The sequence below is a fragment of the Lynx rufus genome, unplaced genomic scaffold, assembly GCF_022079265.1.
Source record: "Lynx rufus isolate CCGP_SWC_20201006 ecotype Redwood Valley unplaced genomic scaffold, mLynRuf1.p SCAF_27, whole genome shotgun sequence".
In the NCBI taxonomy this organism is placed as follows: domain Eukaryota; kingdom Metazoa; phylum Chordata; class Mammalia; order Carnivora; family Felidae; genus Lynx; species Lynx rufus.
Window position 1 is genome coordinate 7,207,663 of NW_025814842.1, and position 22,220 is coordinate 7,229,882.

Consider the following 22,220-nt stretch of genomic DNA (forward strand, 5'->3'; position numbering starts at 1 on the left):
CGGTCACATTAGTATTGCGGGCCCAGAAACTATTTATATTAAAACAAAAACTTTCGATGTGACACTCATGTATTAAAAAGTGACTTCAAAGTACTGTTGCTAATGTTTCCTGGCACATACTAGACAAGACAGCACCACGACTGCTTTGCCTGAGGGGAGGAGGCGGGGGACTCAACTCACCATCACACCGTTCCTCACAGAATCCCAGGAGGAAAAGCCGCTTTGGGAACAAACCCCTGTCTTAAACAGAGAGCTGCCTGGAGTAGGTATAAAAATAGCATTTGAATAGCTCTTCACTCTGCATTTCACTTTATTCTCTCACTCGCTGTCACACTCTCAAGTGCAACCCCAGCTCATGGAAAACGCCGAGCCCTCTGCGCGCAGGCGCACACCCTCAGCCCGCCCTCCTCCCTCCGGCCCCGCCCCCACCCACCGACACGCCCCCTGTCCTCGAACTCTGCGGCTGAGGGGCTGGGAGATGGGTATTTAACGCGGACCTGCGACCAATCCGCTTGCGTCTCTCGGAAGCGGCGCTCCTCACTGGCAGATTAAGGCTGATGATGTAGTCATGTTCCAATCCGCGCTTTGGGGGCGGAGCTAAAGTCCGGAGGCGCAAGGCTGGAGGGGACCGCCTGGAGAAGGCACGTGACCTGGGTCTGGAGCCGGAAGCTACCTATCTGAAAGGGAGCGCCCCCAGCACCTAAGGCTGCGATGGTGAGTGAGAACGCATGCGCGGGAGTACGCGCCAGGGGTTCCGCATCCCTGTTCCCCAATCTCTTTGGTTGCCCCCTTTTGAGCCCGCACTCAGCCCTTACCTCCTGTCCACCCCGGGACGCAGAGAGAATGGAGATGGGAGGGGAGGCGACGTAGAGGGCTGAGGAGGGATCTGTGGGAGGGTGTACGGACGCTGGCGAGTAGTCGGCGGGGGAGGGGTGGGCCACTAGGAGAATTGGAGATGGGGCGGGCCGATGGGGCTGCTGAGGCCAAGGGAGCCCAGGATCAGAGGGTGAGGAAGATGGGAACCTCAGGCTCTGTGTTGAAGGCTCTGTAGAGGGGAGAGGGTCTGGAAGGACCCTGGCTGGGGAAAGATCTGGGGGGCACTGTTACGAGAGACATGGGTTTGCAAATGAAGGGCATCGAGGGCCATCCTTGGCATGCTTCTCACCAATTGCAACTTTACCCACTAGACTTCTGCACTGACCCAGGGGCTGGAGAGAATCCCAGACCAGCTCGGCTACCTGGTTTTGAGTGAAGGCGCAGTGCTGGCGGTGCGTTCTGGGCAAGGGCGGGGGTCCCCCAAGGACACAGGGCCCAGTGATCCCTTTTAACATCGCCAAGTTTAGCCTAATTTGTCTCCACTCTCACTGTTAGCTATCATGCCTGGCACATAGTAAGCTTTTGGTAACTAATCAAATAAAATCTCTGGAATCAGTCTGGGAACTTCTGAGGTGGAAGTTTACTATCTTTTCAGACAACTAGTTATAGGTTTGTTGATAACTGATATTACCCACGTTATTCTCGAATATGTTTTTTTTTTGGTATTTACTCAAGATCCTTTGTATTTTGTTTGTTCCGTAGTACAATACAGTGTTAGCTCTCTAGAAGTTTTTAATGTAGCTGGAGAGACAAGGCTTAAGGTTAAAAGCTGTTATAACTTACATTATGACAAGGAGACTTTCTTGGAGGAGGTGAGAATTCAGCTGGTCTTAAAAGGATGGATGGTTGTGAACAGGCAGAAAAGGAGAGTACTCAGGGTAGGAGTGGTAGGTTCGTGTTGAAGAGATTTGGAAAGGTTTGGAAGAAGAGAATATGGTAAGGAAAGATCTGACTGTGGAGGACTTTCAAGGCTGGATTAGCACATTTATGTTAATCTTGAGGGTGATAGGAGCTTTGAACAGAAACGTGAGCTGATGAAATAGTTAAGCAAGATTTTTCTATTAGGTGTGAAGATAGACGGGAAAGGGCGAGATTCAGAAGTGGTGAGGGCTGCTTTGAAAATCTAGGTCTGAGATGGGTCTGGTGGCAGTGAAGAGCAAGGAGAGAGGAAATTTTAAAGGAAGAATCAATATATCGTGGCAATGACTAGAGACAGGTAATAGAGATACTTTTCTGTCTAGTAAGACAGTGAACCCAAGTCTAGAATGATGGCACCATGGCAGCTAGGAAATTAAGAAAGGAAGTTGATTGGGGAGGGGGTGAACTAAGGGGAATTTTGGTGACTTGACTTTAGACATTGGTTAGAAACAGAGTAAGAGCAGTTAGTATATACTGCTAGGAGCTGTTCTAAGCCTCTCACCAGTGATATCTCAACATAATCCTCACCATGAGCCCATAAATAGGAACTTGTCCCAATTTACAGATGAGGATACTGAGGTACAGAATGTCACAGAGAGCAAAGGGCACTGAACTTAATCTAATTGGGAGGCCCATGTTGAGGACGTTAGGAGAGGAAGTTGAGACAAGCACCAGAAAAGAGGAAGCCTGGGCCGCTGTCACATCATTACCCAAGGGCTAGGTAGTAGGGCAGGCCTCAGGGACAAAGAGGATGTGTATGTTTCAGATTCTACAGACAGGGCAACCAGAGGAAAGACTGAGGAAAAGACAGAGCCTTGAACCAGTCAGTAGTGGGCGGGCACAGATGTTTGAGAATGTGGATTTATCAATAAGTGGGGACACAGGGAGAAATCAAGTTTCAGGGATTAGGAAAAAATGGTCAGTAAAGAAATGAATGAGAGTCCGTGCTCACTGGGGGAAGGCCCATGTTGTAAGAATGAGAAACAGGATGGCATCAAGAGGGGCAGAGGAAAATTTCAGGTTTGTTTTTTTCCAAAAATGGGGGTATCCTTAGGAGTACCGTAAAGTTAAGAGGTAGAATTACAAGTGCGAGAGCCAAAGTGACTGTTCTTGGAATTCTTTCCCGGTTCTGTTTCCTAATTTCTGCCCTCCTTCCTCCATCTGCATGCAGTCATCTGGGGATCTAGAGAATGATGAGCAGGCAGCCAGTGCTATCTCTGAGCTGGTCAGCACGGCCTGTGGCTTCCGGTTGCACCACAGCACGAACATACCCTTCAAGCGCCTATCGGGTGAGCCTCAGCCCCTGCCCCTAATGGTGGTGATGGGAGGGGGTGGGGGTTGCTCCCAGAGGCTTCTTTTCTTGGGGAAAAAAAAATTTGTCTCCTGCCAATCTCTCACCATCTCTCTCTGAGATCCCTGGTTCTGGCCACTTTCTTCCATTTGGGATTCACTCCTGCAATCAGGAGAAACCAGGAGAAGGAAGGGGATTTAATGAAGCCCTCCTGTCTTCAAATCTCTGAGCCTTGAACTATCACATGCCTTTGGCTTTTGATCCCACCGGTTTGCGTGCCCTGTAGAGGCCATTGTACCCCACTAACTCTGTGCTCCCTTCCCTCCCCCGGGTGGGGGAAGGTGTGTCTCCTCTCCAGTGGTCTTTGGAGAACACACGCTGCTGGTGACCGTGTCAGGACAGAGGGTATTTGTGGTGAAGAGGCAGAACCGAGGCCGGGAGCCTGTTGACGTCTGAGCCTGCCAGAGGGCAAGGGGCAGAGGTGGATTGGGTCCATGAGCCTCTGTGATGAGGAAGACGCAAACCTCCTCCACCTCTTTCTTGGCTTGCTGCTAGAACTAAGGCTTTCTGCTCACCCACTGCCCCACCCCTACCTGGAAGGGCAGAGGCTTGGGGACTTTGCACTGTGTCAAGGAGAGTGAGGGCAAGGGGATCTCCCTCTTCCCTCCCTCCCTCCTAATAAACATGAGTTTGATGCTCCCAGGCCTAGGGATGTGTGTACGATGGGGGGTGAGGGAGGTTACACCCTGAGTCAGTCTTCCATCTTCTAGGGAGACAGTCGTGTGTTGACACGGGGTGGGGTGGGGGGGCGGCAAGGCACCTGGGCATATAAAACTGGCAGTCGGAGAATAGTACGATAGGAAGGGAGCTATTTGTGTGCCTACTGAAGGGAACCGTTCTGAGCCCCTGGGATCTCTGCTCCTGCCACCAACACACAAATGCAGGTCATTCTTCTCCCTCCTGAACAGGCATTTAATAGTCTTATTTCAGTTGGAAGCAGTAGTTGGAGAATAAGTTACAGGAACAGAGAGATTAAAAAAAAAAAAAAAGAAGAAACAAAGAAAGAAAAAACCCCCACACAACTTAAAGTGCTTCAGGCCACAAACGTAAACATGAGGGGCAGGAGGAGGCCACCTGGCTATCCCCCCTCACCCCTGAGACAGGAGGGCCATTGTCAGGGTCCCTTTGCCATCACCACCCTCTAATCTCAGCCCTGCAGGTGGGTGGGAGGGAGGGTGTCAGAGTCAGGAGAGACAACTTAATAGGAACAAGGAATACACTTTGTAAACTTAGAACCAGGGTACTGGGCGGGAGGGGGGCAAGGGAGCTCTCGGAGCCCTTGCCCCTGGCCTTGGGGTGGGGCCAGCCCCCCCCAGGGAGCCGGGGAAATACTGTTGGCTTAGTGCTGCAGCCATACCCGCCCATTTCACAGCTTCTTCCCTGTCCCTCATCAGCAGACACAGACAGGCGGCCCTCTTGGGCCTCCTCATCCATGGTGGGAGGCATCCCAGGGGAGGCACAGTCTGGAGCAAGGGCCCCCTCCAGGGGGCTTTCGGTTTCTGGGAGCGTAAGAGGGAGGAGAGCCGGCAGGGTGCTACTTGACAGGCTCCACCACCAGGACCTTGCACTCGCGCTTGGCAATCTTGTCCAGAGAAAGCACAGCCTTGTCCGGAGGCAGGTAGAGGGGGCGGCCCACGGGGGAGGCCACAGGAGGTGTGATGGCCCTGCGCTCCATCACGCTGCCTGACCTGGGGGGGAAGGCAGAGGCTGTGGGCTCTGGTTGGGCCCCAGGACCCTTTCCTGTTCCCCCTCCAACTCTGGCCTCTCCACAGTCCGGTGCCCACCCCCCCCCCCCCCCCCCCCCCACCGCTTCCATACCTCATGAGGTGGCTCCGGGAGGGCTGTTGGTGAGAAAACGACTGAGAGCGGCCTAAGCTAGCCTGGTGTCTCTCTACCAGGTCCCGGACAGCAGGGCTGCTGGGGCTGCTCTTTCGAGACAGGGGCCGGGCCTCGGGCGGAGGGTGGGACACACTGGCGGTGAACTGCAGCTTCAGTTTCATGTGCTGGCTCAGCTGGGGCGGGGAGACACAGGTCAGCATTCCAGCTCAGCCTCCAGGCCCCGAGGCTCCTTTCAAATCAAGTTCCCCACTTGCCCGGCCAATGTTGGATGGAAGTTCCCCCTTCCCTCTACCCCGCTGTTCAGTGCCATCCGTGGTGTTTCCTCCACAGAGGCTGGAGGCCTGGACTCCTCCCACCCTGACATTCCCATAACCCATAAGCCCAGCCCCTCCCCAGCCCACCTCAAAGAGCCCTGTCCTCAGAGCCTGGAAGGCCACACTGAAGGTGAGCGCACTGCCCTTCCGGGAAAAGCCTAGATTGTTGAGGGGCGTGTGGCAGACAATGGAGTCCAGGGCTGCCTGCATGGCCCGGCGCTCCTCCTCACACAGCTGCTTTCCTGGCGGGGGGGGGGGGGGGGAGCAGAAACAGCCACCAGTAAACACATATGTACAGCACTTCTCAGTTCGCAAAGGGCTTTTCATGAGCACAGTCTTTATATATTCTCTTTTGTTGAACTTTATAAATAACAATAGCAAATCCTTACTGTGTGCTGAAGTCTATTCTGACCACTTCACTTATGCTACACTATTAGATCACCATTAACAATCCTAAGAGATATTATTTCCCCCATTTTAGAGAAGTGAGGCTCGGAGATTAAGTAACCTACCTAAGGTCACACAGCTAGTGAAGGGGAGAGATAGAAATCAAATATACAAGGGAGCCCAGATCCAGGGTCAATGTCCTTAAAATCACTGCCCCACTGCTTCTCTGATCTCTCCGTTTGTAACACTGTGGAGACCACCTAGGTATAGAGCCAAAGGAGCCTGCCACAAGCCCCCCACCTCTATAACTTCCTTTCCCCTCCTCTTCTGGGACAAGTCCCCAGAGCCTGACAGCCCACCTACCAGCCTGTGCATGCTCCGGGGTCCACACAAGCCTCACAGCAAGGAAGTCTTGGAGATTGTTGAGCAGTGTGTAGGTGACAGTGAACCGCTCATAAGTTCGAACGGGGGACTCACAAGAAGCAGTCATCACAAAGCATGGGCGGTCCAGGCGGATGCTGGGCAGGCTAGAAGCAGTGAGAGAGGGAAGAAGGGTGTGTGTTGCCAAACAAAGGTGAACAGGATGGTGTCTAGCGGGGAGTCCCACAAACTCACCGGTAGTGGGTGTAGATGCTCTGGGTGAAGGGCAGCTTTGGGGTGGACCACTGAACCACAGCAATCAGGGGAACTTCTAGGCCCTGTGGGAGAGACAAAGGGAAACATTGTGTGTACCTGAGGTTCCCCTCTCATCTTCTGTGGCCCACTGGCCTTTCCCTCCCACTGCTTTTTGTTAACCTTTTCCTTGAGCATCCAGTCCCCTATACTCACCTCCTTGGCCCCTTGAGGGGGTTGCTCTCCCCCTCTCAGCTGAAACAGGAAGTTGTGTTCCTCCAGGGCACTAAGCGGGCAGGGGAAGCAGCCAGAGGTACCAGGGAGCCGGCAGAAGGAGCCCATGGAGACTTCCCCAGATTGGTGACTAGTTCAGAAGAAAGAGCGACACAGCTTGATCTTTTCCTGCCAGAGCTCTTGGCCCTGCCCCCATCCCCACTTTGCATCCCTGCCCCTCCTCAGGATCTCACCAGACATTATCCACCAGCAGCACAGAGCCATCAGGCATGACAGGTAGATAACTAGCGTTGAAGTTTGGGAGAATCCGGATATCCCAGATGGAAATTTCCTCCTGGGAGGAGCTGTTCAGCACTGTTGGAAGTAACCAGGTCAGCTCAGTTGAGAGTACCGGGACACCTCAAACCCCAACTTTACCCCTCCCAAATGGACCGATCCCCACCAGTGTGCCCAGAGTAACTGCCACCTAGTCAATGCCCCTATTGCTACCCAAGACCCAAGCCACAGATCTGCTCACCCTTGAGCACGGTCAAGTGTTTTCCAGCCACAGTGAACTGGCGGCATTTCAGAACCGGAGGGGGCAGCAGAGTCAGCAGGGTGCTCACTGCAGGAGGGCCAAGGCAAGAACTGATGAGCTGGGCAGAGACCTCATCCCCAACACAGTTCTAATCCGGCGCTTGCCAGTGTCACCCCTCCACTCTATCCCCTAAATTTCAGACTCGAGCATTTCCCCTCTACATTCTCCCCACCTTGGGCCTTGAAAGCGCTCTGCTCGCCCCGGAACGTCTCCCCAGGAGATCGGGTCTGCAACAAGCGCAAGTAGCCTTGATCTCTGACCTCTGGTGCCTCAACCTCCCGTTTCCACACAGTCACTACAATCTGAGAACAAGGGACACGGGGCCACAGTTAAGAGGAGAGCCAGCCAGCCCTGCCTTAGAAAGGGAGTCTGAAGTAGGACAACAGTTCCACCCCTTGTCAATCTTACCTTGGCCTTAGGTGTCCCGGGGGGCAGTCTATCCAGTGAAACGGTGAGTGGGAAGATGACCTCATCTGTGGACACAATTGGTTCCTCCACAGGCAGCTGGTGTTTGCGAAAGGGGTAAAAGGGCGGGAGAGTCAAAGAGGCAGCCTGCAGCGTCCCCTTTTAAGATGTGCTGTACACGGTTCTTCTTGGCTTCCTTCATCTGCCTCCTTCATGCCCCCAGCGTCCATCCCCCTCCTGTCTCTGGAGCCCAGCAAACCGCCCCTCCGCCCTGTGCCGTGTCACCCCAAGCTCCTCACCGTGGTCGCTCCCCCTGAGGTAGCAGGACCCGGGCCGTGGGTGAGGAGGGGGCTGCAGCCTCGAAACAACGGCCCACCGCCGGGATCCCCGCCCCCTGGGGGTTCGGGATCCTGGTCTGCGGAGCCACCACCCCCGGGCGCCCCGCCTCCGGCGCTGACCGAGGCCAGGGCGGCCAAGGCCGTTGCCAGTTCTGCCCAGGCCCCTCGAGAGCCCAAGCCCGCGCCACCCCCGGCGCCGGACCCTGCGCCTCCCCGGCAGCGCAGCACCAGCAGGAAGCGGACAGTCTCCCCCAAGTAGAGATGGTTGCGCCGGGGCAGCGCCCGGTACCGGCCCGGGTCCCCCGCCAGCTCCGCGCGCGGCGGCAGCGGCACGGCCGGGAAGTACATGGAGTAGTCACACTGGGACTCCATGGGGCGGCGAGGACGGCGCGGGCCGGGGGCGAGGTGGGCCGGGCCGGCGGAGGGCGAGGGGGCCGTTGGGGTGGGGCTGGGGAGTCCCGACACCCGACGGGTGCTGTGCGCGGCCGGGCCGGCCCGGGAGACCGACCGGGGCCGGGAGCCGGGGCAACGAACCCGGAACCGAGACCCCGCAGGGCCGGAACCGGGCTGCTGGGCCGATTGACTGGAGAGAAACCGGAAGCGGAAAGGAAGGGGCGTGGCCTCCGGGGCCCCGGAATTTGTGGGTGACCGGACCGCTGGGGAGAGAGGCGGGGTCCGGCTGGGGTTAGGCTGCAGTAAGAAGGCTTTAGGGGAGACAAGACAGGTTTCTTAGAGAAGAAATATTAAAAGGACCCCCTGCAACTCCGCTTCTCCCGGGAAGATGGAACATCCCGCCCCCTTTCCACCCTACATAATGCAAGTCAAAGGTTCAAATTATTTATTCATTCACAAACATTTCACAGTTAAATGAGCATAGTCTGGAACCAAATAATTCATAGAGAAATGGACGCATTATTCCAACCCACAAGTTCCAAGTTATTTCTGGCTTACTCCATGATTTGCTCCTCCAGGGGACTTTTGAGAGTGCAATGGGGACCTGCCAGGGGTTTGGAAAGGGGAAGGGGCAAAGTTGGGGGGAGGGGTACTGCTGGAATTCCTCCACACAGGCCGGAGGACTTGGTGCCCACATCTGTGCAAAGTTCCACTCATCGTCTAGGGCACAAACATGCTTTCAGAGGGAAACAGAAACGGCATCTGGCTGCCCCATACTCATTATGTTTGCCCTTGTGGCTTAGCTGCTTTTAAGCTAAAACTTAGTAGTCTAATGGCTACGGGGAGAGTAGCCTTGAAGTCTTAAGGGGCAGAGAGACTGTTGAGGGAAATTGCTTGGCATCTAGCTTGTCCTTGTACTGTAGCTCAGGGGTAGCCAGGCGCTCACACTCCTCCTGGTCTGGGAGGCTCAGTCCACTCCGAAGTACATAGCCCAAAACCTTACCGGACCCAAACTGGAAAGGGCGGAATCGACGGTCAGTGATATATTTGGGGTCTAAAGCCTCACCCCCCACTAGACAATGTTTAGCCAGGGCCTCTCGGCGAGCCCGGAGCTCGGCCACAGCACTCTCCAGCCGGCTCTGGCCGTATTGATTGATCCGTGCCCACAGACTGTGGTTGAAATGAACGTAGAGAGCCCAGTCCAGGTGGTTCCAGGCTCGGGCCCGTGCAGTCAGCTGCCTGTCCTCAGCAGTCAGTCCACCACTGCTGACCGCGCTTCTGCCCTGCTCACCTCCAGCCTGGGCATTGTGCATGAAGCCCACCACATCATCTAGACCCCAGCACAGGGCATCTGCCAGTAGAACCAGTGACTCATCAAAGTACTCGGCCACCAAGACCAGGTCAAAGACAGAGTCCAGCCAGGCCAGACTCCACTGGATGAAGGATGAAGACCCCAAATCCAAAGAGGCATGGCTGGATGTCTGGCTGTGACCACCAGCAACTGTAGGAGCAGGATGGAGGAGAGCACTGGGATCCAGGGTATAGTGGGCTCTCAGGCCAGCGCCAGAAGGCAAAACATTCAGCTGTGGGGATTTGGGGTCTCTAGGGGGATGAGGATTCCCTCTCTTGGTCTTCATCTCTGGGGGGAAGGGGAGGCCAAAGTCAAACCAGAGTAAGTTGCGTGCATAGTGGTCCCCACGGGCTCCAGGCCGGTAGAAGGCTCGAGGATTGGCCAGGAAGGCAGCCAATGATGGTGCCTTGCGGAAGGCTGATGAGGTGGATTTATAGTAGGAGAAAGCAGAGCGGGCCAGAGCTGCTGGGTCTCGGACAATGGAAAAGAAGAAGCTGTCAGAGGGCATGACCTGGAGTACCTGCGGAGGAGAGAAAACAGGCATAGGGAGAAAGAAGTGGACCAGGAAGAAACTAAGAGCATGCCCATTGCTGGCTGATTCCCTAGACTCCTCAAACCGCCTTCTTAAAGCTCTGCTGGGAACCCCTATCTTCCTTCACTAACTGACAAATCTTGGGCAAGTTACTTAACATTTCTAAGACTCAATTTGCTCATCTGCAAAATGGGGATAATCATACCTTACCAAATGATTATGGAGTTACAGGAGATAAGGATATGAAGGAACCTGGAACGCGGGAAGCTCCTTGAGAACATTAATTTCCTTGGGATTTTTTATGTGGCTTTGGTCAGAACCAAATCTCTAAGAATCAAACTTCGTGTTCACTTCTCCAACAAAAACCTATTAAGTGCCTACCCTGGGACTCTTGGTCACAGTTCCAAGAAAGGAACTCGCCTCAGGCCTCTTAACAGAGTACCAGTGGGTCACTGGCAGCAAAAAGGGAGGAAAGGGGCCAACCATAATGCTGTCTCAAGTATAGGCATCAGGTGGGCAGGCCAACCCCAGGATGGCCGAAAGACAGGGTATTTCTGGGGCTCCTAGGCATCTAAGAAAGTAAAGGACACCCCTGGACTGGGCACTGGGGAGCTATGGACACTTGGTAGGCTGCTACCCTGAAGCCTGGGACATGTGACTCAACTTCTCAGCAAGAAGGGAGGTGAGACTTGGGCTGAGCCACTCCCTAGCATGGTCCTACAGGCACATACACATCAGAACCCAGCTCCTGGGCTCCCTGAAGGGTTTCTGCCTCTGAATACGGCTTATCACTGAACCTAACACCCCTCACAACAACCTCCAATCTGCTCTGCTAATGTGGGCATGCCCGCAGAGCACCGCCTGTGAACTGAGTGTCTCTTTGAAGGCAGAGGAGAGCAGTGCAAAGAACAGTCTGTGGCATCAGGTGAACCTGGAATAAATCCCAATTAGCCATTTACCAGTTGTGTAACTTTAGGCAGGTTATTGAGCTTCTCAGAGCCATCATTCCTGCATCTCAAATCTGGGTTAATGCTTACCTTGAATGTGGGAGCGCATGGTACTCAATGAATGGTAATGACAATGAAGGTCAAAAACCAGAGAAGCCTGCCTGAAAGCTCATTGTCATCATGTCACTCCCAGCAGTGACCCCCCCCCCCCCACTGCCTTTTAGGTCCCACACATACTCCTCAGCTGCTTTCTCCAGCTCTGGCTTCATGGGAGCATTTGGGGTTCTGCCACCTACACACATTTCCCCTGTTACACACGTGCCACCACTACCACCACAGCTTTGCTGGTGTTCTGCTTCCTCTAAAATACCTGATATTCAAGGGGCACCTGGGTGGCTCAGTCAGTTAAGCGTCCGACTTTGGCTCAGGTTATGATTTCGCAGTTCATGAGTTTGAGCCCTGCGTCGGGTTCTGTTCTGAAAGCTCAGAGCCTGGAGCCTGCTTTGGGTTCTGTGTCTCCCTCTCTCCCTCTCCGCCCCTCCCCTGTTCACACTCTGTCTCTCTCTTTCTCAAAAATGAATAAACTTAAAAAAAATTTTTTTTAAATACCTGATATTCTTACTACAGAGTTCTGTCAAACCTTTCCTTAAAACTCACTTCAACAGAAAGCTCCACCTCTTTTGCTGAATCTTCTCCCCATAGTTCCAAATACAAACACACATATGCATGCACACATGCCAGGGAAGGCACTTTGACTTTGGAGCAGACGGGCCCAAGTTCAGATCCTAGCTCTGCTGCTTTCTATGAAGGAGGCCAGTCACTTAGGCTCTCTGAAACTTGCCCTCTTCATCTGTGTAATGGGGACACTTATAATGCCTTTCTGGCGAGGTGATGGTGAGGTAAGAACCCAGCACTCAGTAAGTATTCAGTAAAAGTTCCTTCCCTGTATGTTGTCATTTGCACATTGATTTTGTGTGTCTGAGAGCTCTCAGGTTCCTGTGTATGTATGGATGAGCTCGTGAGTGCACGCACGTACCTTCCCCTTTAGAACTGGGGTCAGGACCGGGCTAGGGCTTGGCATGGAGCTGATTCTCAATATCTGGCAGAGGAAGGTAGTCAGAAGGCAGTGGCTGAGCAGGGGGCCTGGTAGTGTTAATAGAAAGGGCCAAGAAGAGCAAGAAGCCCCTGGAGGGAGAGTCTGGGGGGTCAGAGTTGTCAGGGCACTGATACCAGTGGGGTAAACTGGCCAAGGAAAGAGACCAGAAAGCTCCAGATGTGAGAAAGCAGGACTTTGGCTACCAGAAACTACTAGGCAAGAGACAGCTGAGGAGAGGGGAATAGGAAACACTGTGACCCCCATGCCCAACTTTTGGGTGAGGACCAACTTTTGCCTGGGGCCTCCTCCCCTGGTGGTCTTGACCACAGGCCTGAGACCATCTCTCTCCAGTCCCACCCACCCCCTACTATGCCCCTCACCTCTTTCAGGTTGAACCTCATGTGATGACAGAGGATGTGGAAGGGGGACTTGGTGCCTCCACCCTGAGGGCGGTAGCCTTTGACCCGAGAGGCCTGGAAAAGCCTTGGGTAGCCGAACTGGTAGCGGGCAGGGAGGGCAAAGCGCAGCCCGTGTCGGTCCCCGTAGCGATGAAGCAGGTTCAGCACAGAGCTGCTCCCAGATTTGTGCGTCTTCAGGAACACAAGTCGCTGCCGGGGTGGGCAGGATGAAACAGCTGATCCCAGGGATGGGGCCAAGGGCTGTCGGAGTTGCAGGCCTGGTAGCCTGGGGAGAGATGGGAGGGGAATTTTCCTGTCCCTCACCAGCAGGTGAGTGGGCATCTTGTGGAGCAAAGACAGAGGACATGGAACCTCCTCTGAGTCACCAAGAGTCACAGCCCTAGGTGGCATGGGGAGGAGCAAATAGGGGACATCTATCAGGCATTGGGACAAGATGGGAACTCACCTCTTCTGGAAGGGGCCCCCCCAGAGCTGGAGGGCAAATCCGATGGTCATGAAGACTCCCAGAGCCAACCCCAGGCTCCGAGGCCCCCAGAGGCGCATGGTCCTGGTAGGAGACAGAGGGCCCATGTGGCAGGTAAGGGTGATGCTATTGAGGGACAGGGCAAGGGCCAGGCACAGAGGCAGAGACAGCTTGAGACAGCCGTGCAGCCGTGGAAGGCGCTGGTTGGAGATCGGGGGGTCATTCCCCAGGCCTGCTCGCAGCCCTGGTTGAGTCTGCCCCCTGAGTTAGCAGATTTTTGCCTCTGTCAGCGTCTAGAAGGGAAATGAGGGGGAAAGGAGGGGAGTCTAAGGAGAGGGTAAAGCTTTCTCTCCTGCTGCTACAGCTCATACCAGGAGTGGGAGCCTGCCGGGAGGGGCATGTGCTCTCTACACCCAGATCTTCCAGGTGGCCCACAAGTACTCCTCTGCCATCAGTCTCCAGTTTCCCCAGACCCCCACCTGCAGTTCTCCCTGAGCCTCAGGGATTCAGAGGGGAGGGGAGGGGAGAAAGACCAATCTGCTCATGTGACAGTGAGATGGACATGGGCCGGACGCCCGGCTTCCTCGTGAGTTCCTCTGCCTGTGACAGATGGGGATGAAGAGCCCCATTCTGAGGCCAAGAAGGCAGCCATAAGGAGGGAATGAGGGTCAGACAGGTACAGGGTGCTGAACCTAGGGAGGTCAAACTATAGGAGCAAGTTTGTCACGAGTAGGAGTTAAAACTCGGGCATTTCTTTTCTCTTCTGAAACGTTCTCAGCATAAGGCAGACCCCAGTGTATGAAAAGCTGGGGGAGACGGGTGACTTATGAAGCTCAGATCCCCGGACCCCCCCAACACCCCTGTGCCCGCTTTCCAATCCCCTCTGCACCTAGAGAAGATGGAGAGGGTGGAGCTGGAAAGAGAGAGAAAAAAACTCTGCGACATAAGGATACTGAAAGATACAAACATTGAGCTTCTGAGTTCCCCCACGAAGGCCCCAGCTTCCTAATCAACTGGGAGTCTGGACCCACCCCTTCAGATTACAGCCACAACCAAGGGCCACAGCCCTTCCCGACAACCCCTTTCTGGGACAAGCTAGGAGTGACCCCAGGTAAGGAGAACCCACACTTGCTACCTAGAGACCCGCCCCCTCTGGCATCACCCCCTAATTCCCTCCCCCAACACAGCCCCCAGGATCCAGCACCGCACCGGACTCCCTCCAGTGTCCCGATTTCTTCTATTCCTTCCATCCATCTCTGTCTCCTCCCATTACCCCCATTTCAGCCCTGTGTCCCCTCCAGCTTTGGTGACCACTCAGTCGCCAGCCCTTTGTTGGCCCCCTCCGAGGTTCTCTCTGTGACCCCCCCCAGGTCTCCCCCCATAAATTCGAGAGTCCCTCCACTGGCTGCGGCCTCGGCTTCACTTGCCCACTCACCAGGCCACCTGAAGAGCAGCAGGGAGATCGGGGTCTGGCCCTCCCGCACGCCCCAGCCACCGCCCGGCTCCTCGCTGTGCTCAACTTTCCCCACAAACTTGCTCCGCGCCCAGGCTCCTCCCCCTCCCTCCCTTTGTCCCGCCAGTCCCTGCAGCTGCTCGGTCTTTAATTGTGTCTCTGGCTCTCTCACGGCATCTTTCCTTCTCCGTCAGGGCACCCAGCCCGCCCTTGGAAGACAGCACTTCTACCCTCCCTTCACGCTTAGGAATCAATTCTACCTTTTCCTTTTTGCTTTCTTCAGAACAAAAGACTCATTCAGGCAACAGAAAGAAAGAAAGCAAAAGAAAATAACAGACGAGTTGAAAGCAGACATTGTCAAGGACATGACAAGGTAGCCCCAGGCTGACTCAGAGAATAGGGGCCCCCACCCTGAAGGCAAGGGGCAGTCTTGTGATATTAATGATGCCTCAGGTTCAGAAAGAATTTTGCCAGTCCCTACAATTCTCCCCATTTTACAGATGAAGGTGCTCAGACCCAGAGGGTAGACCACTTGCCCAAAGTGAATGACAGGGGGCAGGTTCCAAGAGAGGCCAGAAGCCTCTGCCAGGAGCCTGGGCTCAGGGAGGGATGTTAGAAGTACAAGGCAAACGCAGGGTCCAATAAATTAGCTGTTTATTTGCAGAATAAACACTGAATCAAACACTGAAACATGAAATGGTGAAGCTTGTGAAGGATGTGGATGGCAGAGGTCATGAGAACAGCCCTTTTTCAAAAAATTTTTGGTATTGTAGTTTAAGAAATTGATAACTGAGAAAACTCCATAGAAACCAGGCCCACAGATCCTGACATCCTATTCACACACCCCAGTCCCCTGCCCTGCACCCCACCAGCACCCAGCTTGGTCCCTTTGAGACAGAGTGCCCCACCCCTCCCCACTTCCAACTTCCTTCAAACCCCACCCCCAACTGCAACTCTAAAACTCCTCCCCTTTTCTTTGTTGGGGCTGACAACTTGCCCAACATAGAGGTGTGCTTGGAAAGCACACACCTTCTTCCTAAATAAATACCCCCAGCCCCTCCTCCCCAGATTGTAAATGAAAAAATAAATATTATGAACACCCACCCACCCCCAACCCACCAATGGTAATCTCCTGGATTTGGGGCCCCAGCCATTCACCCAAAAAGTCCCTTTCTTTACCTCTCTGCATCCCCCTTCGACTCCTTCCCAGACCCAGCTGAGGGAGAGGGGGAGGAGGGGAAGGGCCATGAACCCTTCTGATGCTAGGGCACCCTTCCCCTGTTATCTTGGTCCAAGCAGGGCCAGGACTGAGAGGAAGAGAATGAGGATGGGTTGGGTGTGAAAACCAACAGATGTCCCCCCAGTCCTGCTCCTGCCCTGGTTGTGGCGGACAAGGACACCTCCTCCTTTGCCCCCAGAAGTGTCCCTTCGAGGAGGGCGAGGCAGCCGGGCTGGGGGGGCCACAGCTGCTGCCCCAGCCATCCAGTCATCTGCATAGTGCTGTCCCTCTCCAGAACCGCTGGCGTCCTCCTCCTCCTCATCTGCAGGAGGGAGAGGATCAGAAACAGGGTTGGAAAAGACATAATGGGAGACAGAGGAGAGAGAGAGACATGTAAACGGGGAGGAAGAGAATTTGAGATTAAAAAAAAGAAAAGGGGTGCCTGGGTGGCTTAGTCAGTTAGGCATCTGACTTTGGTTCAGGTCATGATCTTGCAGTTCATGAGTTCAAGCCCTGCATGGGGCTCTGCACTGACAGCTTAGAGCCTGGACTCTCCTTCAGATTCTGTGTCTCCCTCTCTCTTTGCCCCTCCCCTGCTCATGCTCTGTCTGTCTTTCAAAAACCAATAAACATTACCAAAAAAAACCACACACACACACACACACACACACACACACACACACACACACACACAGAAAGGAGAGACAGGGAAGAGAGAGACACAGATAGATGGAAGTTGGGAGGTGAGAGAAAGTTAGTGACAGGAAGGCAAGGAGAGAGATCAGACAGACTTGGGAATGAGAGACAATGAGACAGACACAGAACAGAGAGATGGAGAGAAGATAAACAGAAAAGACAAAATAGACACGCACAGAAGCAGCTGGCAGACAGAAAGACGGGTGTTGGAAGAGAGAAGATGAAAGACAGAGACAAACAGTAGTAGAGAAAAAAATGAACGTCTGTCTGTGCGTTGCTTCTCTGGCAAACTCTACCTTGGGAGTCTGCTCAGTGGCTTCCCACCTGGCTTCCCTGCCCTCCCCAACGATCCACAGCCTTTTGCTTACTCTAAGACGTTTCCCGCTATTCTGTAGGAATGCTTTGGTATCTCCCCACTGGACCGTGAACTTAAGGATGGAGAGCCTGTCATCAGTCTTCTAACCCCTCACCTTTGAGGTAAGCGTTCAGTACACGCGTGTTCAAAGGAGGGAGAGAATGAGTAACTGAGTAGAGACTGGGGGGGGGGGGGGAGGAGGGGTTCAGAAAGCAGTGGGCGGGCCCAGACCCGAGCGCTGAAAGCCTGGAGCTTCGAGAGGCTCTCGGGGAACCCGGGGCTCTCACCCCAGTCCTCCAGTTCCATGTCACGTCCCAGGGCGGCCGCCCTCATCCTGGTCGTGGCTAACCGGAGCTGCAGCCGCCGCCTGCGTGTGTGGACGTCAGATCTCAAGGATTCACGGTCCAGCTCTGGGTTTTCGAGCTGCTCCAGGGAACTTGCGACCACAGGCGACAAATACCTGCCGGCAGAGCAGCCCCGAAGGCTCCCAGGCTCCCGCCAAGCCCGCCCCGCCCCGGAGTCGCGTCCCACCCGCCAGCTGCCGCCCGGTCTCACCGGCCCCGCCCAGCTCCTGTCCAGCAGGGCGCCGCCTCCTGCGAGATGTCCGCCGCCATGCGGGGGTTCGCGCACACCGTCAGGGCCAGCCCGGCCCAGAAGCCCCTCACCCGGCCCAGCCGATCGCGGAGTTCCCACACCTGGGCCAGCAGAGAGAGAGGCTGGGCTGGAGCGCACGCCCCCCACTACCCACCCAGCCTGGCTGCCCCGTCCCTCCCCCGCGCCCCACTCACCAGGCGGTTCAGGCTGGTGCCTGCGGCCGTCGTGGGCCTCTCCTCCTCCGTCCCCGCCGCCCCCGCCGCCGCCGGGGTCCAGAGGCGGCTCACCTCCTCCCGGGGGGCTGGGGCTCGGCGGGCGCGGGACGGTGCCCTTTGGGGATTCCCACATTCCCGAAACACCTACCGCCCAGGGAAGAGACCCCCTCCCAGTCATCCTGCGGTGAAAGCCACACAGTGTCCCCACTCCCAACACCCCCAGTATCCCTGATACCCCACACTGTCCCCCCACCCCAGGCCCTCACCTCCTGTATTCTAGCTGACACACCCACACTGTCTTCCCCCTGTCCTCAGTTTGACACTCCCACCTTTCTCACGGCCCCTGTACCTGGGCTGACACCACTGCACTGTTTTCCTGCAGATACACCAAACCCTCTGAGATCTTCACCCCAATGGACTGGGCTGCCAGTTCAAAAGAAAAAGGGCCCTGGAGCTTCTCGGCCAGGAACAGGAGACCATCTTGAAGGAGGGGAAGACAGAGAAAGGGTGCTATGAGGGACTAGATGTCCCCACAAATCCTCCCGACCTGGGTCTTGGAGGGAAGCAGCAAGGTGTTGGAGAGGGCAAACTTACATGAAAGTTTCTTCACTCAATAGGGTTTAAAACTCCCTCCCCAGTCCACCCGGAAAGCATCCAGAACACAAACAGCCCTCCCAGACCCTCCTGAATCCCCTCACCCAGATAGGCCCCCCAGTCAGGATCCAGTCCCTGGCTGCTGAGACAGCCATGGGCCACGTTGAGGCAGAAGCCCCGGCAGGGTGGCAGCGAGGGGACACCCCGACAAAGAGGACAGCCGGTCAGACGCATCACAGCCTGCCTACAGCCTTCGGACAACGGCATCTGAGGGCAGACAGCAGGACTATGTCATTCACAAACACAGTAGCTGCACTTACACAAGTTCGGTGTTGGACAGAGCGAAATCAAATACATACTCCACCCCACCTTCCCTAGGCTCTCTGTGGAGAGCTGGATGTGAATGTCTAGGGTTGCTGACCCCATGTGGCAGCAGGTAAGACCTCAAAACTGCCAAAGATCTGATGAGAGAGGTTCCTAGGGGCCCAGGCTGTAGATACCGCTTCTTGAAGGGTATGGAATTAGAGAGACAGTGGGAAGAGGGGTCTGAGAAAAGGTTCAAAGAGAAGAGTGAGCCCATTGTGGCTGGGAAGAGAGGAGACTGGGGATGCAGGAGGTAAGGCTGGGAGGTCAGGGAGAGAATGGGTGGTGAAGAGAGGGCTTTAAAGGCCAAGGCAGGAATCTGGCCTTCAGTAGCAGGGGAATGGGGAGACACTGGGGGGGGGGGGAGGGGGAAGTGGTAGAGGCACTACTTCAATCTCAGGCTGCTATGGAGATAAACAGACCACCACAAGCTGGCAGGGGTGGGGTGGGGGGAGTCATCAGAGAGCAGAAGAGAGTCAGAGAATGGAAGGAGATCATGGATCATGACACAAGGGAGACTTCACTCTGGCCTCCCCCCCCTCCTGATTTACCCTGGATCCCAGGGCCTTGGGGCTGATATGGGAAGGTCCCATACCTCTCCAGTCAAGCTGTCACTTGACTCTTTCTCATAGGGCCTCTCTTACTTCTGCCTCTCCCTCTCTAGGCCCTGCCCACACTCAGGTCCCCTCTAACCTTAAGTGTTTCGCTGACCACATCTCTTCCGGTTTCCAGGCCCTGGATAAAGGCCCGGGCAGCCACAAGGGCCCGGGTTATCTGGGGTAGGGGAAAGAAGGTGAGAGAAACCACAGGGTCAGTCATGATTCAGGCAAGACAGGGACCAAGAGACTGAACCAAGGGCACAAGCACTGGGGGGCCAGGTTTGTGGAGTTACGTTGGGGTAGTTAGGAGTGTCAGGTGGTACAGGGAAGCAGGTTCAAAGTAATTGCAGTCTAGAAGGATAAAGGGGAACTGGGCTTAGGAAAAGACAGAGAGATCGTGTTTTACAGGGCTTGGAAATAGAGAAACGATGTATCAGAGCAAACAATAAACTGAAAGCCAGAAGATCTGGGTATGAGACACAGCTCTACCACTGGCTCTGAGACCTTAACTTCCGGGAGGCTCAGTTTTCTTACCCATAAAATAGGGATAATACTTTCTACCTCCAAGGGTTATGACAATTAAATGAGATACTACAGATGAAAGTCTGTCTCAACTATTAAGTGCTTAATTCATGTTTAGTTGAACCAGAGAAAGTCAAGATATTAGGACTGGGGAGCGGTTGGCAGAAAGGTGGCTGGGAACCAAGAGCAGGTGAAAGGGTCAGGGATTTGTGTGAAATCAGGGCACCAGATGAGAGTGAGGGAGTACCCAGTCAAAGGAGACCAGAGAGCATTGGGTCAGGCAGAGGGGACTGGGGCTCAAGCTAGGGGTCACCAGGTCAGAGACGTCTGCCATGCAGGATGAGGAGATCACCAGGTCAGGGGTGACTGGAGCATGAGGGGGGTGGTCACTGGGCCGGAGGTGAGTGGTGCACAGCTCAGAGGTCACCAGGTCAGAGGTGGCTGAAGCTCAAGCCTCGGGGCCTCTCACCTGCAGGCGGAGGCGGCGGGGTGCCTCCCCAAAAGGCTTCAGAGAGTCATCAGGAGAGGAGGCGAGGCGAGTGAGGCAAAACAGGTAGTCGGGGGAGAAGATGTAGTGTGGATGCAGCAGGGGGAACATTTTCTCCAGGAGCTGTGCCCAGAAATCCACCAAAGCGTCCTCTAACCCCTCACCGGACCTCTCATAGTAGTCCCGCAGCCGAGAGAACAAGCCAGTGAATACAGGGGCGTGCTGGGAATACAGGTGGCCGTAGGAGCGGTGGAAGAGCAGGGCCAGAGAGTGCTCAGATGACGAGAGCATCTCCCGAAAAACCTCTGTGGCAAATGCAGAGAAAGGGGTGTGAGTTGGGGTGAGGCCAGAGAAGGATGGAAAATTGGAAGGGCAGAGGCAGGAAGAGATGGGGATTGGAAGAAAAAAGACGAGTGCGTTAGAGCCTCAGGAACTCTCAAGAGACCTGGGCAGGCTGGGAAAGGGGTGGGGGACAGATCCTGGAGAGGAGGCTGAAGAGAGGCTAAGCCAGGGTTCGGATGCCTTAGGGATGAATTAGGGAGTGAAGACATGATGTTTGCTGGGGTCATGAGCACAGAGAGGAGGGGTGAGGCCAGGTGTGGGGACCACCAATTCCTCACCATCAAATTTTCTGTGCCGGGCAGCCAGTGTGTGAACCAGGAATGAGCCGCTCTCCTCCACCAGGCCTCTGAAGGTGGCCTCAGTCTCCCAAGTCAGCCTCTGCTCTATCTCACTGGAACAGCAGGTGTACTCCTGGGGACAGATCCGAAGGTGCTCACCTGGACAGAGGAGACATAGAAGAATGGGGTGGGGGAGAGTGCTAGCAAGAAATTCCTTCCTTCTTCCTCTGTCTGGGAGGTTTTCCTTTCTCTTCTACTTGTCTGGTCTCTTTTCTATTGTCTATCCCTCAATCCCACCTATCCCCTCCTTATTGTCCCATCACCCATCCCAAGTCGACTGCCATTAGTCATGGGATCAAATAGTGATGGGCGAAATGAATGATCAGAGTGTCCTCAGGTGACCCTCCCCAACACTGCACACTTCAGGCCTCTAAGGACCTACAGGGACAGCATCGATGGAAGAATGGGATTTGGAGGGGTGGGGTTACTAGGTAAGCAAGAAAGTATTATCATAGAAGGGGCTCTTAGAAACACCGAAGGGAACAAATTGAGATGTGAAGAAACAAACACGGTGGGGGGGGGGGGGTGCCAATTATTAGAAAGGTATTCCTAGTGTGAGGGTGGAGTAAGAAAGCTATTATGTGAACAAGAGGATAACTGTGATCCTAGTAAGTAAGTTCAGGAGAAGAGACATTATTGTCATGACAATGGCATGAAAAGATTATTTTAACGGTCATTCTGAAAAGGAAGAGTTATTGTGAAGCGGGGGGGAGCCGCCCCCGCCCCCTCCCTCGCCCCCAATTCTTTAGTCTTCCTCATTCTCCTCACCTGAGATCACTGCGGGAGGGAGTAGGCTTAAGCTATATCCCCGAGCCCCCAGCACCTGCCGGGTCTCAGTGCAACTCCGGGTGACCTTTGCCTCACTCCCGGGTCCAGGACCAGGACCGGGACACAGAGACAGCAGCAAAAGCAGAAGAGATGGCAGAGCGAACATAGCTGCTGCAGCCCTGGTTCTGCAAAGTGTGTCCTAAGAAGGAAAGAAGAACAGCCCGAACTCGGGAATCCGGTTCTCTGCCGCGCGACCGCTCCCCCGGCCAGAAAAAGAGCGCGACCTCAGAAAACTGAACACCGCGCACGATAGCAGGACCAAGCGGCATCTGCGGAGACAATGGGAGCTGGGAGCCGGACAGGGGGCGGGGTCCGAGGCGGGGTCCCGCCAATGACGGTAAGGAGCGGGCCTCAGGGGCGGGGTCGAAGGAGAAGTTAAGCCAATGTAGTGGGGAAGCTCGTCGGGGGGGGGGGCGGGACTCGGCGGAACTAAAGAGGCTGGTGGGGGAGGGGCGTGGCCTTTCTTGGGGGCGTGGCTATCCTATTCGAAAGGCGGGGCCTGGGTGGAACCCAGCCTATGGCAGTTGAGAAGCCAGAGTGAAGGGGCTACAACAAGTCTAGTG

At 55.0% G+C, this 22,220-nt stretch overlaps 4 protein-coding genes and 1 long non-coding RNA gene across 9 annotated transcripts; 2 read left to right on the forward strand and 3 right to left on the reverse strand.

Annotated features, from left to right (window-relative positions):
* Positions 1 to 611: 611 nt before the first annotated feature.
* LAMTOR4 (late endosomal/lysosomal adaptor, MAPK and MTOR activator 4) lies at positions 612 to 3,787 on the forward strand. 4 transcript variants are annotated; one of them, XM_047089615.1, is made up of 4 exons: positions 612 to 714; positions 1,188 to 1,268; positions 2,966 to 3,083; positions 3,444 to 3,787. In XM_047089615.1, the coding sequence occupies exons 1-4, from the start codon at positions 712 to 714 to the stop codon at positions 3,539 to 3,541; spliced, it is 300 nt and encodes a 99-aa protein (XP_046945571.1). In that variant the 5' UTR covers positions 612 to 711; the 3' UTR covers positions 3,542 to 3,787. The 4 variants fall into 4 exon arrangements, with proteins under 4 accessions (XP_046945571.1, XP_046945574.1, XP_046945573.1 ...); XM_047089617.1 differs by lacking the exon at positions 612 to 714 and adding an exon at positions 731 to 1,006 and having other exon boundaries at positions 3,427 to 3,787; XM_047089614.1 differs by lacking the exon at positions 612 to 714 and adding an exon at positions 919 to 1,006.
* A 246-nt stretch (positions 3,788 to 4,033) lies between these two features.
* TRAPPC14 (trafficking protein particle complex subunit 14) lies at positions 4,034 to 8,444 on the reverse strand. The gene is made up of 11 exons (XM_047089581.1): positions 7,813 to 8,444; positions 7,517 to 7,612; positions 7,281 to 7,410; positions 7,049 to 7,135; positions 6,765 to 6,885; positions 6,514 to 6,661; positions 6,301 to 6,383; positions 6,049 to 6,212; positions 5,386 to 5,540; positions 4,964 to 5,157; positions 4,034 to 4,833 (listed from the first exon to the last, which is right to left on the reverse strand). Exons 1-11 carry the CDS (start codon positions 8,221 to 8,223, stop codon positions 4,680 to 4,682), a joined length of 1,743 nt encoding a protein of 580 aa, XP_046945537.1. The 5' UTR covers positions 8,224 to 8,444; the 3' UTR covers positions 4,034 to 4,679.
* A 234-nt stretch (positions 8,445 to 8,678) lies between these two features.
* Positions 8,679 to 13,160, reverse strand: GAL3ST4 (galactose-3-O-sulfotransferase 4). The gene is made up of 3 exons (XM_047089592.1): positions 13,035 to 13,160; positions 12,551 to 12,854; positions 8,679 to 10,115 (listed from the first exon to the last, which is right to left on the reverse strand). The coding sequence occupies exons 1-3, from the start codon at positions 13,157 to 13,159 to the stop codon at positions 9,081 to 9,083; spliced, it is 1,464 nt and encodes a 487-aa protein (XP_046945548.1). The 5' UTR covers position 13,160; the 3' UTR covers positions 8,679 to 9,080.
* A 2,463-nt stretch (positions 13,161 to 15,623) lies between these two features.
* On the reverse strand, positions 15,624 to 21,763 carry GPC2 (glypican 2). Its single transcript, XM_047089580.1, has 10 exons — positions 21,598 to 21,763; positions 20,770 to 20,928; positions 20,132 to 20,454; positions 19,235 to 19,315; positions 18,283 to 18,445; positions 17,934 to 18,064; positions 17,564 to 17,728; positions 17,331 to 17,470; positions 17,063 to 17,235; positions 15,624 to 16,046 (listed from the first exon to the last, which is right to left on the reverse strand). Exons 1-10 carry the CDS (start codon positions 21,761 to 21,763, stop codon positions 15,787 to 15,789), a joined length of 1,761 nt encoding a protein of 586 aa, XP_046945536.1. The 3' UTR covers positions 15,624 to 15,786.
* Positions 18,901 to 21,792, forward strand: LOC124519414 (uncharacterized). 2 transcript variants are annotated; one of them, XR_006964095.1, is made up of 3 exons: positions 18,901 to 19,334; positions 20,794 to 20,920; positions 21,706 to 21,792. It is a non-coding gene; the product is annotated as an uncharacterized LOC124519414 (long non-coding RNA). The 2 variants fall into 2 exon arrangements; XR_006964096.1 differs by having other exon boundaries at positions 20,798 to 20,920.
* Positions 21,793 to 22,220: the final 428 nt, after the last annotated feature.